The sequence below is a fragment of the Oreochromis niloticus genome, linkage group LG17 (assembly GCF_001858045.2).
Source record: "Oreochromis niloticus isolate F11D_XX linkage group LG17, O_niloticus_UMD_NMBU, whole genome shotgun sequence".
Taxonomy (NCBI): Eukaryota; Metazoa; Chordata; class Actinopteri; order Cichliformes; family Cichlidae; genus Oreochromis; species Oreochromis niloticus.
In genome coordinates, this window is record NC_031981.2 from 34,213,672 (window position 1) to 34,227,165 (window position 13,494).

The window sequence follows — 13,494 nt, forward strand, 5'->3', positions numbered from 1 at the left end:
ATCACAGGGACTGGTGTAATGTTCACACTGCATGGAAATACAGGTACAAAAATAAACTTTTCCCATCAATACGCAACACGCTAACACAGAACTGCAGTAATATTCTGCCACCTTGTGGCTGGAACCAGTAAATACATTAAAATTACATCAGGCTCCAGTCTGTGTGGCACTTCAGTCAAACATAAAGGTAACTACCACACACAAGTACTTCACTGTGTTAATTTCAGTAAATTAAATTTTATAACTTTTGTTAATATTTTAGCTGTTGAAGAAGGGTCTGTCTGCATAGTCATGTTACTTCTCCAGCCTGATTGCTGTATGTCCTCATATACACAATTTGAAGTTATTACTACTGAGGTGTCCGTGATAGTTTGAAGACAAATGGGAAATGAATACACAGTATTCAAAATTTCTATGAAGGACAGTGTTTACTGATCATTTCATTCAATACCGTTCCTCATATTCAAAATATATAAGCCATACAGAGGGTTTTTATTGTCCAACATGATTACCTGATTCATTTAAAAATAAATTGTATTTAGTCGTCACATTACAAACCAAAAAAAGTCCCACTTGAAATGTATTTGTTTTTACCTCTGCACAACACAGACAAGTCGATTTCTCCTTTCTTTAAAACCACAGGAGCTGTTAACACAGACTGATCGTCTATAAATAAAACGTGATAACCTGTAAAAAAACTTTGAAAGATGCAAAAAAAAAAATGTGCAAAAAACTGCACTAATGTGCGCCATAATTAATCTGATGACCAAAAGCCTGAAAACAGCCTGAAGATTGAGGCAGGAGTCGTCAAATCATGAAGAATCTGTGGTCAAGAAGGAGTGTAGAGTAAATGCAGTTGCATCTTTCATCCACAAGGAGACAGAGAAGCACTGTGGAAGGAGCTCAGCAGGCTGCTACTTTAGTGAAGTCAGGGAGGTTGTATCCTTAAAGGCCCTTTAAGCTTTTGTATTTCCCAAAGAAGGACATGGTGGTGAGAATGGCTGCTAGCTTTGGCAAGTAGATGCTTTTGAAAGCACTGAGGCCATGTCGGATTTTGATCGAGTAAAAGAATCACCAGATAGCGGAGAAACTGTGGATATGATTATGCATCATATATGGTTATTTAGAAGTTTGCTCATGGTTCTATTTGCTGATCTGAAGCTACTGCAGGGCTTCAAAAATACTACATCCCACTTGTGATCAAACCAATCTGAAGTCAAATACAAGCTACCAGAGTGATGCTATGTCTAGCCAGATGACCCAGATTCCCCAGAAGCCCCCCAGCACTGGACCTCAGTATCTGCTTCCTGATCTGCAAACCAGCTGCTTTACAAAGGGGGTGTGAGACAAAAAGGCCTGAAGGGAAAGTGCTGCATATGTGAACGTTCTGTGGTGCCCTACTGATCTCTCAGCTGTGACACATTAACCACACATCTAAGCGTTCAAAAAGGTGACTGACCTTCCCACCAAGAAACCCTTAATGTAATAAATTGTATGAGAAATGGATTTTAGAACAGAAATGCTTTTTCATCATACAGTGGCTTGCAAAAGTATTCTGAAATAGATATACATCTATTTCAGTCTCTAGATGTGCAAAGCTGGTAGAGACATACCCTAAAAGACTGGCAGCTGTAATTGCAGCAAAAGGTGGTTCTACAAAGTATTGACTCAGGGGGCTGAATAATTACGCACACCCCACTTTGCAGTTATTTATTTGTAAAAAATGTTTGGAATCATGTATGATTTTTGTTCCACTTCTCACGTGTGCACCACTTTGTATTGGTCTTTCACGTGGAATTCCAATAAAATTGATTCATGTTTGTGGCTGTAATGTGACAAAATGTGGAAAAGTTCAAGGGGGCCGAATACTTTTGCAAGCCACTGTAACTAAAGCTTGATTTAGACTGTATAGAAAGAAGATTTCACAAGCTGATTAAGTCTTTGAACTCACACCATACTAAATAAAGTAGGAGTATGTAATCTCGTTCTTGAGATCAAGATTTTGCTCATTAGTGGAAAATGGGGTAAAGTGGACTCTGGTAGAAAAATAAGATTATGCTTATTAACTCAAATTTTGAAGGTCGCATGAGTTGCTGGACTTTCCTGGCAGAAATCATTCTGTTCAGAGTCATGACCACAAAATTTAAACGGATGGAGGCATGAAGTGTTTTTTCAAAATATGTTTTTCCTCCAAAACATTCACACTTACAGTGGCTGTGATGATAATATATGTAATCTTAAATAACATGTAGAACATTTATTTTGTTCTTACCCTGCACAGATGCTTCTTTGCCTCCCTGGAAATTAAACTTTCTTCTAAAACATCTCAGATGTCTTCAGTATATGCAAACCTAAACATGTAGGAGTCTAGTGGAGAATCAGTTATAGAGAAAAGTGTTTCTTGGGGAGTACATCCTGCCATCGAGATGTCAGCATTGGCAGCCGGACCAGACTTCATCTTCAAACAGCTTTGCATTTGCACAATATCCCCTGTGAAACCAGCTCCCAGTTTGGATCATGGGGACTGACACTCTCTACTTTTAGGCTTTGGTTTAAAACTTTCCTTATGGTTAAACCTGATCAGGAGCTTCCCCACGACGGACAGTGAATCCTTCCTTTTTACTCAACATGTGCTTAAACACAAATCTGCATTTAATTATGAGTTATTATTAATCTCTGTCTCTCTTCCACTGCATGTCTTTTATTCTGTCTTCCTCCTCTGGAGTTTTTTCTTCCCACTCTCACCAAAGCACTTGCTCGCAGGGGGTTGTCTGGGTTTGGAGTTTTCTCTCTCTTATTGTAGGGTTTTTACTTTACAATATCAAGCTCCTTAAGTCGATTGTTGTGTTGTGTTGTGATTTTGCGCTACATAAATAAAACGTCTGACCAGAATTTGTCCAGTTTAAGGTTTTTGGTTGCAAACTGAAAGTCACCAAGCCACCAAAATAATTCTTCAAGTTGGAGAAGATACCATTTAGCACCCAATAAAGTTGATTCAGTTCATCTGGATGAAACTTTTTTAGTGATAAAAATTTTTCATCACACTTTGAGCCTCCTTTAGTCTCAACTGACAGCAGGTTTCCCAAACCTTATAAACAGTACAGTTACATAACAGTGAAAACCAGCAACAATGCATAATAATGAGCTCAAACTTTTACATTAGAGGTTTAAGAGAAATTCAAATGGTGTCAGCAGTATGTTTAGCCCAGGAGGAGCTAGGTTCTAAAATGCAGATGCAATGCACAGTGATTAACTGTGGTTAGAAAACACCCACTGTTGTTTAATTACAAGCGTTCACAAAAATCCTCTGGATTTTCCCAGACAGAGCGGTTACAATTAGTCATTTTGTATAATACCAGATGACCGTGAGTGTACCAAAAAGAGAAAAAAAAAAAAAAATTAAGAAAATAAAAACTAAGCTGGCAATCCATGAAATGTTTAGCTTTGTTTAGACAAAGTACTGATACTATTACATGTGTTACGCTGATATGATAGAATGACTTTATTAGATTTATGAAAAGGTTTTGCACACCATGGCCTTGTCGCCCTGACCGTGAGTGAACTGGCAGATTGCTCTAAACTGCAAGTGTGTCTGCGTGTTCTGACATCACTCTTCATGCTCCAGCTGTTGTCATCAACCCTGTTAATGTGAATCGGGAGAACGATTTAGCAGCTCCTCATTGTAAATCCCTCATTGATCGCCTGGCATTCATTTGTGCAGTGATCGTGACAGGCTTTATCCACTGATGTTTGCCCAAGTTGGCTTTGAAGGTCTTAACATCTGGGTTAAAGGTCAAAATGTGACAAGTTCACCAAAAAAATAAGAAGATAACAACTGAAATGAGGCAAATCTGCTGGTTTAGAGCTGTGTGTGTGCTTTGCATTGGATATCATCTCTATTTCAACAAACGGGAGACCAAAAAGAAAAGTTGGTTTGGTTGCCAGAAACCGCTGCACTGCATGCTGAATAGATTTGGGCTCTTAGGAATGTCTTTCTTTCCCTTGATGTAATCTCCATAGAGAGCTCGATGATAGAAAGTCAGCGTTATCAACATTCGTGAGGAGCGACAAGGAAACATCAAACAAATGTGGTAAAAATACGTGTAACAACAGGTGAACAGAGCAGAGCAAACAGGGCAAAGCAGAGTAAGGAAGAAAGCATGTGGACAGAAGCCGTGTTGCCCTCCAAGCTGTTTGCTGCCCGTTGCTATCTCGTCGAACACCTGGCAATATTTCAGAGCAAGAATTTTACCAGTGATCTAACTTAGGTACTTTATACAACTTCAAGAGCCTTGATCCAATAGGGAAGGTGTTAAAGATGAACTGGAGACCATGCTTTATTCCTCAAGAATTTTATTTTCGCTCTAGAGTTTCCAGAGGTGCCGGATCGCCGATGCATTGGGTACATAAATATTTCTTTCAATATTCTAGTTCAAAGAGAAACTTCTTGTATTTTCCCTCATTTTACACCACATTACTGAAAAGCAGTGCTACGTTTACTAAAAAACTGTTGTAATATCTTCTGTGGGTGGGGATGAACATTTTAAAAGTCCCATAAAATAACATGGTCAAATATGCATGTACTCCCACTTGAGACTGCAATACACTGACCAAACTATAAATGGCCAAAGTTCAGCCGCATTGCAAGTCCACTGAGGCCACATGGCTGTCTAGCCTTTCGCCCTTCTCACAAACATGCTCCCCATCCCCCCCTTCCAAAACAACCCCTCCCGAGAGTAATTTGAATTCGGTTAAATAGCCCATATTCCCAGTAATTAAAGCTCTGCTGGTTTCAGACCGCACATCTAGATTCCAAGACTTTCGTGATCATAAACTTCCAAAGTGTCAAAGTGATGGATATCATCCAGCAGCTCATCCTCATTGTCATTGTGATCCATTATTCTGCTTCTTTGAAGAACTGGAAAACAACCGTTACCCTACATATTCACAGGGCGCGCACAGACATTCAACCAGATTTTTCCCAATCTTTCGCAAAACCTTTTTGTCCACTTGTTTGTAGGTGAAAACGTGAGATGCGCATGAGACTTTGAAAGTGACCTGGGGCAGCCTTTTCACCCAGCTTTGTCTGTTATAAGTGGGTCGGATAAACGAAATGCCTCCACATCAGTCAGAATGTGTGTCACAAAGCATGCTTGTCTTTAGCTAACAGGGTGAAAGAGGCCTGGCTGAATGGACCCCTTTTTTCACTCTGACACTCAATTAAAGCCTAATTGGTTTGGGGTCCATGCAGGCATGTAGCAAGGCAACACCCCAGGCTTCCGTGCACTTGTTCCCTATTTTCTGACGCCCCCCTCCAGAAACATCCCTTTGATCTGTGAGCAAACAGAGTAGGCCAAGGAGCTGACAGCCTATTTCTCCATGAAGATGGACAGCAGTCTGAGACAAATTTGAGTGTTTTTACATTTCATTTGAATCCCAAATTAAATGGGCACTGAGAGTAATACCCTAGGATCACTGGTATACACGTGACGATATGTAGTCAAGGACCAATATGGATCCACAGTATAACCACAGTTAAATGTCTTTATATTTTATGTGTGTGTGTGTGTGTGTTGTTTACTATCATGGATTAATGGAAGGTCTCCTAAGATCACTGCTCCTCATAGGCCCACACATTCATGATATAGAAGAAATATCAGTGTGGTTATGACTTGTTTTTAATAGTGTAGTCATGCAACTCCTACATTATATACTTTGAATATTAGGTCTCACAGAAAAGTGAAGTAGTTAATTTCACTTCTAATTATATTCCACCATTTAACAGCAGTTGGTTCAAGGTGCTTAAGGTAAGTATGTAAGGTAAAGACTGTAAAATATCCGAGGCACCTGCCATGACTGGTTAAGGGGAAGAAAGTTTGTGGACAAACACATTAGAATAGGGATAGTTTCTCATTGTCTGACATGTAGACACCCAGCAGCCTGAACCCATTGCATCTTAACTAATGGATGATTCAGGGTCACCTAATCATCCCTAACCATGAACTTGATCAACAAGGAAAATTTCAAGCCTAATCTTAAAAAAAACCTTTCTCCTGAATCCAAACTATGAGCTGGTTCTAAGGAAAGGGGCCCAACAGCTGAAGGCACTTCCGTCCCAGTCTACTTTCAGAAACTCGAGGAACTGCAAGTAAGCCTGTGGTGTGAGACCTGTGGTTTCAGAGCAAAGTGCTTTGTTGGGATACTATAGTATTATAGTACTATGAGATCTTTAAGACATGATGGGTCCTGATATTTCAGGACTTTGGATGTGAGACAAAAGATTTAAGACTCAGTTCAACAGGGAGACATTAAAGAGAAGCTAATGTTGGGAGAAATAACACCCGTCTCATTAGGCACAATTTGTACTAGACTAGCTCACTGTTAAAGTAGCATATGTGCGAACTAGCTTTTTAGTATCACCCTGAGACAGAGTATTCTAAAAGTAATACTGCACAGAAGAAAGAAGACAGTTTGATTTATTTCACAGTGCTCCATATTTACCTGTACATCATGAGTATGGCATTTTATACTTCAGGGTTTCTTGAAACTAAAGGTATCTACAAAGTTTTCTGCTAACAAAATGTAGATCTGACACGTTAAACTGTGGAAAGACGATGATTAATAAGTGTGTTTCCATTTTCTTTTTTATTAGATGTTTACTTTCTTTACATGCCATTAATGTTAACAGCAGGCTAATAATATATTTTAGTTTAACAGTAGCTTTATATTAAAGGATGTAGCTTTAATATTTATAAACTATGTAAACCAAAAAACACGCTGTTTAAAAATATACTTTTTGTATTCCTAAAAAAATATGCAATATTTCCTTTTTGGCAAATGTCCTTAGCTCGTATTGTCCTGGGAACCTTTACTCTTCCTTACTTTACTAACCTTGAAAATAAAGGCTTAAAGTTTGACAGATATACTTTATAAAGTCTACTCAAACTATCTGAACACAATAAGACGTATTTAAGATGATCATATCATATCGGAAGCAAAATTGAAGCAAAATTTGAAATATGACCCATTCATTTTATTTTATTTATTTTTGTTTGACATTTTTTCATTACAGAGTATAAACTGAAAACAAAACAAAAAAACACCAGAACAGTCCACTGCTTATTTATTTATCCATAACTTCAAATCATGTTAGCCTGTTGCACATTCATGAAGCTTGGTATATTGTGTAAAACACATTTTAAGCCTGTTAAATGAAAGTACAGAATAGAAATGTCTAGTATTACAGCTCTCTGCCCGTCTGTTTTTCCTCTTTACTGTATCTTCGAACAATCAGATGACCACAAAGTAATATCAACAAAGCTGGATTGAAATCAGAAACTAGGCTCATTGACTTTCTTAGTTAGGACTCCCACACTTAATAACATGCTCAGTCTTCAAAGTCTCCATCAGCTCATGTACTTCAGCTTCACATTTACATCCTTTGTCACTGTTCCTGTCTCTTTTGATGGAATGACAAAACGGTGTCAACAACAACAGCAAGAACAACCTGCAGAGTATGCACACACACAAACACACTCACACACACACATGCACACTCTCACACACACACACACACACACAGGGACGTTAACACAAAACAGATGGCCTCATCCCCTGTAACGAGTTACTCCACCGCAAAATCTTTGTGTAGCCATCAGAAGCATGAACCATAGTTCCTGAATAGTTGGCCTCTGGTGACCTTGACCCATTCTGGTTTACGTCACTTTGTGGGAACACCACAGCCTAATTCTGCCCCTTTGTTTTCTTCCCTCGGTGTCTCATAGAGCCCAGAGATTTCTGCAGGAAAAACACTCAACAGTAGCAAACAGCTCGTGGGACGTCCTTGCACATTCCAGCATCTGGGAACGTCCTAACAAACTGTCACAGGGTCCAAGTAGTAGTTAACAGGAAGACATGAGTGGATATAAAACTAAAAGATCACACATACAGAATGGGGAATAACAAGTGAATTACTTAAAAAAAAAAGGTATAATGTGTTAACCTGCAGTGAGTGTAGGAGTCAGAACTGAATAATGACAATAAAATGGGCAGATTTCTTTCTGTCTTCATGTAAGAGTAGATAAGTTACTGAGAATCAGTATTTTATTTACTCTCACTTATAAATATTTCACTTTTTGGGTTTGAAAGGATGAAGCAGTCCTGATCTGTGGTTTCCTCGCGCACCGCACTGTGGCTGAGTGGGGAAAAAGGGAAACTTTGTGAAACTTTTTCTTCCTGGTTTTGGAAGATTGAAAGTATTTTGAATGGTTGCTGTCATGAAATCGAGTGGTGCTTGAGGACACTGGTGATGCTGTGTGGCTGGGGCCTGTGGCTCATTATAACTATTATCTTTAATTCTGATTGTACTCCTGACATAACAGGACCGAGCAGTTTTCACTGGATACAAACTGGAAATCACTGTGTGCTGACAGAAACAATAAAAAATCACACACTATCCGTCAGACAGCATCATAACTTCATTAATTTATTTACTGATATTATTTAAAAAAAAAAAATAGTATTATTACAGAAATGACAGACATATACTAACATGTGCAGTTGTTCTTCTCCACATGAGCTCTTCCACACATTCAACCTGTTATTCATGTGTTCTGATTGCAAACATTTTTCCATATAGCATTAAAAGATTTTGGGAAATGTGGATCATGGAGTCCCGTTACCTGTTACTACTGTCATATATGAGAAAGAAAGTTAGTTTAGAGACGACATGAGCTGAAAAATAAAATAATTTCAAAAAATGAAACAGGAAAACAGCTTTTACAAAGTTTGTAGAGCACGTTTTATGCTTTTCCTTATTTTATGTTACAAATGGTGGATGCGCACATTAAATGTGTCTAATGTCCAGGTAATGACATCATTGTATGTACAAGTAGTCCATGTAAGCAAATCCAAATGCTCAGGCTTAAACAATCAGCTTCCAACAGCCTCCTACTCTCGTTTCCATGTGATATCAGTGAGATGCCTCGTGTTCGTGTTTTAAGAGGGGCAGCCAATCAGAAGAAAGATCAAAGGCAGGGGGAAGGAGAACTTGTTTCAGACGGTGAGCTGGAACAAGACCTGGCATAAAATAAATAAGATTTCTGTTGAACTGTGAGCCATGCGAAGATACTCTAGCAGAGTCCAGGAATAAAAATATGGAACTGGAAATTATAAATAATAGGTCTACTTGAAAAAGTAAATCTTGAGGTAGCAGTAGTTGTAATTTCAGGAGGAGTTATTCACTGCTGAGTTATTTCCTTGCTGAGGGAAGATTCTGTTATGCACGTGGTATGTCCCTCTGTTTCAGTGTTTAAGCTAACAGCCTTGTGCCTCTAGCTTTATTCTAATGACTGTGGTTTTCTCATGTCCAGCAGGATAACAAACACAATATACTAAGAAGATTCTTTTTTAAGCATGCCATTGTAAGCAGGAAGTCCTCCTTCTTTCCGGCATCTCACATTATCTATGTGCAGTCTATACACTAGTCACCCACTGTGGAAGGAAACAGGCTCAAGTGGAAAAAAACAGAGACCATGTCAGGGCTCTGAGTACAGCACAGGTCAACACGATCAGTCGATTGACTGCAAGCTAAAAGTTGCCTCTCTACAGCCTTCTAAGCATCTGTGGATCTGTGGGGCTTCTTGCGGTTGTAGGTTGTAAAATTAAAGTCCTTGCTGACACAGACATAAACACCAGCCGCAAACACCGCCTGCTTCAATTAGCAGACATGTGCATTTCCAAACGAAACCACTGTCTCCTGTACAGGGAAAATCAATGGCTGACACTGACACCAGCAGCAGCCCGTACGAGCTCCACGTCATCAACACAGCTTTGGTTTCTCTGGACGTGAGAGCAACGATTTTATTACTTACCAGGGAAATTTTAATGTGCAAACTCTCAGGCATGCCGTACATTCACTTCTAATTATATACATGTTTGTCAGAATTAGTGGTTTTAAGAGGCGGTTATGTGGATGATTTTGTCCCGTTTGTGCATTTTTCTTTTCATGATGGAATTTTACCACAAAGCCCAACAGACTACACACTATCCTTGTAGATATTAACTTTTAGCACCACAGATGTCCGAGAGTTGGTGTGAGAATTGATGTGTGAGCGCGGAAGGCTGATATGAGTATAGCTGAAATTAATGATTTTATTTTTAAGTATACAGTATTGAAAAAAGTAAACACATCTGCAAAGATATTAGAATGTCATCACCATGTAAATATTACATTATTAGTACATTATAGTATGTGGATTGCATCCATTGAGCACTTAAGTGATAGTTGACACTGATAAGATATTTGTATAATTGATATTGTGCAAAAAAGTGGATAGGGACATTACACACTGAAAAAACTGAGACAAAAGAAGCTTAAAATGGTTTAATAAGCTTGAAGTTATTAAAGGTTTTAAAAGGATTTTTTGTCACCAAACTACATTTGTTGGTCTAGACAAGCTCCACTTTTCACTAATCTACTTCTGCGGTTTGGCCGCTGGGTGTCTCAATGCTCACCAACCCAGTTGCTGTATCCCAAAACGTCAGCTGCATCCTCCGGAGGCCGCATTTGAAGGCCGATTACGTCACAGCCAGGCGACAAAGGCTGTCCCAATTTCTCGACTCCTTCAAATGCGGCCCACAAATGCGTCCTTCATTTCCCCAAATTTGAAGGACGGGTCGGGTGGGTCCTTCGTGGCCCACCATATCCCAGAATTCATAGCACGGCCCAGCCAATTTCAGTTTCCAACAATGGCGGCCGCTACTAAGTTTTAAAATTAGTCTTATTAATCTTTCTGGGTCACAAAATAAACTTTTAACATATTTTCAGGCGAGAAAGTAGCTGTGTAAATTTCAAATATCTGCTTGGTTTATCAAGACATCACATATTTGCAAAAGTGCGCCGACGTTTTCGGAGACGTCTGTTACCCACCTGCTTGATAGCTAGCCGAGGGGTTCAATGGTCACTCGAGCCGGCGAGAGCAGCGGACTCCCGGCTTCATCGTTTTCAGACCCCCGCTGTCTTTCGCTACTCAGATTAAACATGATATATAAGTCACTCGGATAACTTAAAAATGTAAATGTTTGGCTTTTTTCAGTGTTTTATTTGTTCCGGAGCAAATCGGTTTGGCTGAGATCAAAGTTATTAGATTATTAGATTAAATAAAACTTTATTAATCCATCGGGTGGGTTCCTCCTTGGTTTTCACACAGCTGAATAAACGTCAAACAGAAAACTGATTAAACAGAAGTGTGAGACGGTCGAGAATTTACGGCAGTGTCCTGTTATATTTTAGATAGCAAGGAGGAGACGGCCAAGTTTATTAAACTCCACCGACACAGCGGTGACGCAAATCTGAAGGCTAGACCGTCCCATTTCACAGCATCGCACTTCCGGCCTTCTTGGTCTTCGAAGGACCCGGCCCACGTAGACCGCAAAGGCCGGGTCCTCCGAAGGATGCAGCCGACGTTTTGGGACACAGCTAGTGTCCATCCTCACACCTCAGTCTGTTAGCCTAACCAGCTTTACGTTTACATCAGTTGAGAACACACAACTACCATCATTTCAATCCATTCAGCTGAACATGTTCAGCGAACAGGAGCACAGAGGTTGCTGTTAGACTACATCACTGTCCTCTCTGGGGGGATCTAAACTAGAAGAATGCTTGATTCCTAAATAAAGGACTACATACATACTCTGTAGATTCATATATGTTGAACATATATTCCTCACAAACAGGCCCCAGGTGGTGAGAGTTGGTAAGCACACTTCCTCATCACTCATCCTTAACACAGGTACGCCACAGGGTTGTGTGCTTAGCCCCCTCCTATATTCCCTGTTCACACACGACTGTGTTGCTAAACATGAGTCCAACATCATCATCAAGTTTGCTGATGACACAACCATCATAGGCCTCATCATAGGTAATGATGAGACGGCCTATAGAGAGGAGGTGATGGCACTGTACGAGTGGTGCCTGGAAAATAACCTGACTCTCAACATCAGCAAAACTAGAGAAATGATAGTGGACTACCGGAAACGACCAGTCAGGGAACACCAGCCCATCCACATCAACAGTGTCAAGGTCGAAAGGGTCAGCAGCTTCAAGTTCCTTGGAGTCAACATCACTGAGGACTTCTCCTGGACCCTTCACACAGACACTGCTATCAGGAAAGCTCGCCAGCGGCTTTACTTCCTGAGGAGGCTGAGGAGGTTTGGCATGAACGCCAGCATCATCTCAAATTTCTACAGGTGTGCAATCGAGAGCTTGCTGACGAGCTGCATCACAGTTTGGTACGGAAGCTGCTCTGCCAGCAGCCGTAAATCACTACAGAGGGTGGTGAAGGCAGCAGAGCACATCACTGGCACGAGGCTTCCTGCCATTCAGGACATTTATCACCAGCGATGCCTCCGTAAAGCACACAGCATCATCAAGGACCACAGCCACCCAGCACATCAGCTGTTCTCCTTGTTACCATCTGGCAGACGTTACAGGAGTCTGTCTGCTCGGACTACAAGACTTAAAAACAGTTTCTACCATCAAGCCATACGACACATCAACCACAACACTTAAACACACACAACACAGGACTCAGAAGCTACCCTGCAGCTTCACAAGTACTCTGTTTAATCTGCACTGGTCACTTCACTTTATTGTTATTGATATTTATATTTAAAAAGTGCAATACTGTAATTTTCTGCTGCTCATTCCTGTGCAATATCCCATCTGCCCTCCCGTCATATTTCTTTTCAAGATTTTCTTATTTAATCACTAGTGTACATATATTTATATTTATAGATACATATATATTTAGTCATCTTTTCTCTTTTACCATGTCTCTCTAATATTTTGTTCTTTACTATTTTTCTATTTGTTATTTTATTTTATTATATTATATTTTATTATATTTTTTCCTACTGTATCATGCTGCTGAGAGACCGCTGCTCGTCAAACACATTTCATTGCGATGTTGACCCTGTGCTAACTTGCATATGACAAATAAAACTGAAAACTGAAAACTGAAACTGAAACTGAACTGGGTGATTTATAAAGCTTTTAAAAACTACATAATCATTTTGACACCCCCTTAAATCATAGTAATGGCTTTTGTGCCTTGACCTTTAGCAGCTGTGAATTTTTCCCACTTTTTTCGTGGATAGGTTCTCACACCTTTTTTAAAACCTTCCTTTTTTATCTGGTGCCATCAAGAGGCCAGCATTTTTTCAACCAATACTTTTGATTTATTTCTTCATATCCTAAAAACTCTTGATTTTATGCCTGCTGTTCACCAGCAATTGTTGTTGCATGTTTGCATGGACATTGGTAGCATGCTAATGTTAGCATTTTTCTTGAAGCACTGCTGTGTCTGTGCATACCGTCTTATTGTCGATACTAGCTTATAATGTTTCCCAGCCTTCTCTTATCCATGATCTAGCTCGGAAAGACTTTCTTAGTAAACATGGTCCATGGAAAAAAATATAGTTAGAGGAGCTTTG

General features: G+C 39.8%; 1 protein-coding gene across 1 annotated transcript in view; it reads left to right on the forward strand.

Annotated features, from left to right (window-relative positions):
• The window catches only part of lepr (leptin receptor), a 30,253-nt gene extending 27,361 nt beyond the window's left edge, over positions 1–2,892 (forward strand). Inside the window, exons 21-22 of the mRNA XM_019346990.2 lie at positions 8–43; positions 2,282–2,892. Of these exons, the coding sequence (XP_019202535.1) occupies positions 8–19 (12 nt within the window). The 3' untranslated portion in view covers positions 20–43; positions 2,282–2,892. The remainder of the gene's footprint in view (positions 1–7; positions 44–2,281) is intronic.
• The last annotated feature ends 10,602 nt before the right edge of the window (positions 2,893–13,494 follow it).